Source organism: Macrobrachium nipponense, chromosome 7 (genome assembly GCF_015104395.2).
Source record: "Macrobrachium nipponense isolate FS-2020 chromosome 7, ASM1510439v2, whole genome shotgun sequence".
NCBI lineage: Eukaryota > Metazoa > Arthropoda > Malacostraca > Decapoda > Palaemonidae > Macrobrachium > Macrobrachium nipponense.
Genome location: NC_061109.1, coordinates 88,824,801 through 88,830,843, shown reverse-complemented (window position 1 = coordinate 88,830,843; position 6,043 = coordinate 88,824,801). Strand labels below are relative to the sequence as shown.

The following is a 6,043-nucleotide window of genomic DNA, read 5'->3' as shown; positions in this document are numbered from 1 at the left end:
CCCTGAACCATCAATTTCTTTGCTTTATCAGAGCCTGAGGAATCAAAGTCCTCAGTGGAATTCTCTTTCCAGGAAAGTGGCTTCATTAATTCTTCCACCAGTGGAACTGGAAGGAGGTTATGTATTTGCTCGTGTTTGTCTGTCTGACTGCCTTTCGTTCGAGAAACATTCCAAAAGTTTTATAGATACTTCAATATATACTGCGTATCTTACTCTCTTCCTTATGAAATAACATAAAGACTGAATAGTATTTGTGAATTAAATAATCCTGATCTGTTTAAATATCCTCTGAATTGTATCCAGTGTTGCTAAGATAAACGATTTATTACGTTAAGCATCAGATTTACAAATCTAAGACTCAGAAATAAAACAGCCTCCCAGAGGAAGTAGTGCAACTGGAACTATCCTTCTTGCATTATAATACATTTTTACCTATTTGTTAATTTATTCATCTATGTCTTTGCCTTTTTCAGTAAGTGGGGTGTCTTCTTCCTGTACTTCCCTTGACCTCGTCTTAATTCTTCCTAATGAACACCTTAACATTCTTTAGAAGCTTGAATTTCAAGTCAGTGGCCCTTTTTGTGGGCTTCTTCCATATGAATAGGTTTCATCTTCTGGATAATAATAATAATAATAATAATAATAATAATAATAATAATAATAATAATAATAATAATAATAATAATAATGACGGAAATAACATCTCTCCCATATGTAGGAAGTGCAATACGAAAAATGAAACCATAAACCACATAGCAAACGAATACCTGGCACTTGAACAGAACCAGTACAAAAAGAGGCATGATTCAGTGGCAAAAGCCCTCCACTGGAGCCTGAGCAACAAACATCAGCTACCTTGCAGTAATAAGTGGTACGAGCACCAACCTGAGGGAGTGATAGAAAACGGTCAGGCAAAGACCCTCTGGGACTATGGTATCAGAACAGATAGGGTGATACGTGCAAATAGACCAGACGTGACGTTGATTGACAAAGTCAAGAAGAAAGTATCATTCATTGATGTCGCAATACCATGGGACACCAGAGTTGAAGAGAAAGAGAGGGAAAAAATGGATAAGTATCACGATCTGAAAATAGGAATAAGAAGGATATGGGATATGCCAGTGGAAATTCTACCCATAATCATAGGAGCACTAGGCACGATCCCAAGATCCCTGAAAAGGAATCTAGAAAAACTAGAGGCCGAAGTAGCTTCAGGACTCATGCAGAAGAGTGTGATCGTAGAAACGGCACACATAGTAAGAAAAGTGCTGGACTCCTAAGGAGGCAGGATGCAACCCGGAACCCCACACTATAAATACCACCCAGTCGAATTGGAGGACTGTGATAGAGCAAAAAAAAATATAATAATAATAAGAATAATAATAATAATAATAATAATAATAATAATAATATTTTATTAAAAGTAATGGCTACTTTAGCAGCGTTACACTTATAGAGATTCTTTATTTTATGAATAGCGGCTTTTTCCGTGCTACTTAAACCGGCTAGTAGAGCGCCTATAGAGGTCATGATCAAATACATTGTCAAAATAGGTGTATATATTTGAATTTTACAGATAAAATATGAAACCATAATTATCAAAGTCATTAACGATTTTCTCTCTTTCTCTCTCTCTCTCTCTTTCTTTCTTAAAGCGAGCTTTCGTCTGGAGCTGCCACACATCCTCGGGTTGGGAAGCTGAGGGATGACTGAGCTTGGTGTGGTGTCCTTCCTCCTTATATTTGGGGTTGACAGCAGTGGGTCTGCCCCAGGCTGATCTCCTATTGGCTGGTGCCGGTGAGTCTTCGTTTTCATTGGTGGCTTGAGCCAGGTCTCAAGCCACTTTCTCCGAGTCGATGGTTGCGATGCTGCAGAACCTGCAGCCGTCTAGACCTACGGAGCGGCGCGGTAACGTTGATGGGCGTTTCACTATGCTGTGGGGCGTCATGGCTAATTTGATTTCCATCGGCTGCAGGAGTACCTCGTTCGGGGTTGTTGTCTTCCGTGGATTTGTCGTGGTCGGTGGTGTCATTGTTGGTGGCAGGTCTTCTCATACTTGTAGGGAGAAGAAATTCTTCCTGCGTCGTAGTCAGTGTAGGTATTATTTGCTGGATGAGAAGCTCCTCCAGCAGGCGCAACTGACGGGCATCAGGGACCTTCCCGATGATCTTCGTGTGCTGTATGATGACATCCCTGGAGATGGTCTCTTGATGTTTGGTGTGGGCGTGATTCTTGATAGCCCCCACTTGGGCGTGGCATGAGAGTCTCTTCGACAGGTGTATGGTAGCCAGGGCCGTTTCTAGTTCATTAGGCGCCCCAGGCAAGAACTCGTTATGGCACCCCCCTTCCCTCCAGGCTGGAAATAATAACAAACAATTTCGAACATAACTAGCATCTCAAGTTCCACAACAAAACAAAATACTTTATTAATAAATCATTTTCACTTATATGTATACACAACAAGGATAAGTACAGACTCAAAAGTATACAAACTATTTTTGTAAATATTAATAGAATAACACCATTATACATTTTTATTGCATATCCCACCAAAGATAAATTGAAAAAGGTAATCTTGCCAATTTAAAACCATAGAACTCAATGCATATATGTTGAGGGCTATGCTAAAACTATTATATAAAAGTCTTCTTCACTGATTTTTCATATTTAAAACCTGACTCTTCTTGACTTTCTTTCAGCAAAATCATCTATAGTGTCATCATACGAAATCTGTTTGGATATTTCTCTATTAATACTAATTATTGCCAGCCCATTCAGGTGCTCTTGTGACATGGTAGACCTTAAATATGTTTTAATGAGCTTAAGTTTAGAGAAGCTTCTCTCTGCAGATGCCACAGTCATAGGTGTAGTGACAGCAATTCTTAATGCCACCCACATGTTTGGATAGAGCTCTTTCAGGCCTTTCTCCTCCAGAAAAACAAGAAGGTCTAATGTTGTCATATTTTGTTTTGGCCATTGTTTTGGAAATGACTGCATCTCTACAATCAGTTCATCATAATTTAAATCAGAATGATCCCCAGATGTGAGTGTATTACACAAATCTTTTGCCTGCTTTTCTAGCTCACTAGATGTCAGGTCAGAGAAGTTTATGAGAACACTGAATTTCTTTGCAACATCACTCATCATTCCAGTTCTCTCTCTCAGAGATTCAATGGCCATATCCACAACTACATTGAAAAATGAAAACTCCATTTTTTTCAAGGCATTGGTAATAGGTTCATCAGGGGCCTCATAGGAAAACTGCCTTTTAATAGTTCTGAATCTCCTCGCATATCTCTTTGGCAGATGTCTGGGCATCAGCAAACCCAGTGTCTCTGTAGCTAACAAGGGAGGTTTCAGCCTTCTTGAGAATGTCAACAGCTACATCCAGATGCATGCATTGGGATTGCAGAAGTTTATTCACAGTTTGAACTTTTCTGATATCATACCACACCACCGTACAAATAGAGAACCGGTATGATCCTACCTATTCTGCTAAGGCTTGTGCTTCAATTTTAATAGCTGGATCTGCAGTGCTTGCTCTCACCTCTAAAAGAGCATCTCTCACTTTTGCAGCCTGGAATCTTACAACCTCAACACTGTTGATTCGACTCTCCCACCGGTTGTCTGCCCAGGATTTCAAAGTTGTGTCCACATGTTTTTTTAAGGTCGACCACCTTTGAGTGGAGGCAGAAAAGAGATTAAATAATTTTTGCAGGTAGCCAAAGTAGCTAGTTGCATCTGAGGAGCTCTTTGCTGCATCACACACAACCAGATTAACAGTGTGTGCTCCACATGGCACAAATAAAACCCTGGGGTTTAACTGAAGAAGTCTAGCCTGGGCTCCCTTGTTTTTTCCTCTCATATTTGCCCCATTGTCATTTGACTGTCCTCTGCAGTCTTCAAAGGGGATATTAAGCTGTTCCAGTGTTGACAACTTTTCCGAAACATTAAACACCGTTACATAAAGTATTAACACTTCCATTATTCATTTATTTTCGCGTTTACACTTGTATTTATTTATTTGAATTATTCACGTAAAAATAATACTTCTCTCATTTATTTATATATTAATTTTGGATGGCAATTTGGCGCCCCCCAAACAAATGGCGCCCCAGGCGACCGCCTGTGTCGCCTGTGCCTAGAAACGGCCCTGTAGTCATACCTACGTAGGCGCCGCTGCATTCGCGGACTGATCATGTATACTGGAACACTACATGCGACTGGTTCAAGGGGTCTCGTACCTGTGGAGAGGGGTCATTTTTCATAATAAGGTTGCGCGTCCTCCGATTCTGGTAATATATGATTAGGTCAATATTCTTGGTGTCGTCGGTCAGGGATACATTTTCAGAAATAATTTTCTTAATGGAGTCCTCTTCTTCACGGTAATAGGAACTCATGAAGGCTTTGTAGTACACTTGATATTATACTGGGGGCGGAGCTGCGGGCTCTCAGTACCATACTGTTTCTCCCGGGCTGTGTGGACTTCCTCACTAATTAATTTATTTGAGTACCCGTTACTCACAAGTACTTGGGAGGCACGGTCGAGTACCTGTGAGTGTCCTGCCAAGTCAAGCAGTGGGAGAGGGCTCTCCTGACGAAGCCCCTGACGGTGGTGCTTTTGAATCTGGTGGGGCACTCGCTGTCACTGCTGAGGGAAAGTCCTGGATTGGTCTTCTTTGTGTAGATGGAAGTACGGAGACCGTCTTCCGTCTTGCTTACAAGGACGTCGAGGAAGGGGAGCCGATCGTCGGAGCTGTGTTCAACTGTGTAATTCAGCACACTCCACTGGTGAAATGCTTGATGGAGGGTTTCTACCTCATCCTCGGCGTCGACTTGCACAAAGATGTCGTCAATATAACGTCCATATCTGCAGGGTTGCTGCATCCTGGCAAAGACCCGTTCCTCCACAGTGCCCATATAAAAGTTAGCGAAGAGGACCCTCAGTGGGGAGCCCATCGCCACGCCGTCATTCTGGCAGAACATATGGCCACGGTGGGTGGAGAAAGGGGCCTTCTTCGTGAAGATCTCTAGCAGCTTATGGAGTGAGGCTTCGGGTATGTTGAGGGGTGCTGTTGACTGATTCCTGTAGACACGATCAAAGATTATATCTATGGTTTCGTCGACAGGCACGTTCGTAAATAGGGACTCCACGTCCAGCGAGGCAATAATCCCAGTGCCAGGGGTGTCCTTGATGGCTTCTAAGAATTCTGCCGAAGACTGCAGGCTGTACCGACTTGGGACGTAAGGGGTCAAAATTTGGTTAAGGCGTTTAGCCAAGGCATACGTAGGAGCGGGTGTCTGGCTGATGATCGGCCGGAGGGGGTTTCCTTGTTTGTGGGTTTTTACATTACCATATAAATAACCCAGGCTGTAGTCTCCTTGTATGGGCGGGATGTGCACAGCGTTTGTCTCAGCATTCACTGCGCTGATGACTCCGTTAGCCTCCCTCTTGATGTCGTCTGTCGGGTTCCTTGTCAGGCGTTCGAACTTGCTATCGTCAGATAAAATAGCATTCAGCTTCTTGTGATATTCGGCAGTATCAGTCAAGATGAAGGCTGCTGTCTTGTCCACGCATCGCACTGTGATGTTCACTTTCACCTTCAGTTCCTTCGCTGCTTTCTTCATCTCCTTGGTGAGGATCCCGCTGGAGTCTGAGCCCCTCTATGTAAGGGCTTCAGCAAGTAGGAATGGTTGAAGGGTGTCGGTAGTTCTCACGATGCTCCGGGCTTCGAGTTGCTGGATGAAGTCTAGGAGCAACTCGATTTTGAGTCTCTTGTCATGAGGCCTGTGTCTCGAAATGAAGTGGCAATGAAGACCCAGCTTCAGAAGGGCGTCTTGTTCGGGGGTGGGGTCATAATCAGTAAGGTTAATGTATCCTTGGGTTCGTTCAGGGACGTGGAGTTTGCCGCTGTTCAGGGAAATGAGCTTGCGCAGGGCACCTCTCATCTGCTGCTTCATGTCGTCCTCCTGAAGGCGGACAAAGGCATCTCTCGATGTTTCCAGGGTACGTTGGTTCCTCTCCTGCTGGGTTGTCTTCTTC

The 6,043-nt window shown here is 43.3% G+C and overlaps 1 protein-coding gene across 1 annotated transcript; it reads right to left on the bottom strand.

Moving 5' to 3' along the window:
- Positions 1-3,487: 3,487 nt before the first annotated feature.
- On the bottom strand, positions 3,488-5,628 carry LOC135217643 (uncharacterized). The gene is made up of 3 exons (XM_064253609.1): positions 4,917-5,628; positions 4,526-4,766; positions 3,488-3,677 (listed from the first exon to the last, which is right to left on the bottom strand). The coding sequence occupies exons 1-3, from the start codon at positions 5,626-5,628 to the stop codon at positions 3,488-3,490; spliced, it is 1,143 nt and encodes a 380-aa protein (XP_064109679.1).
- Positions 5,629-6,043: the final 415 nt, after the last annotated feature.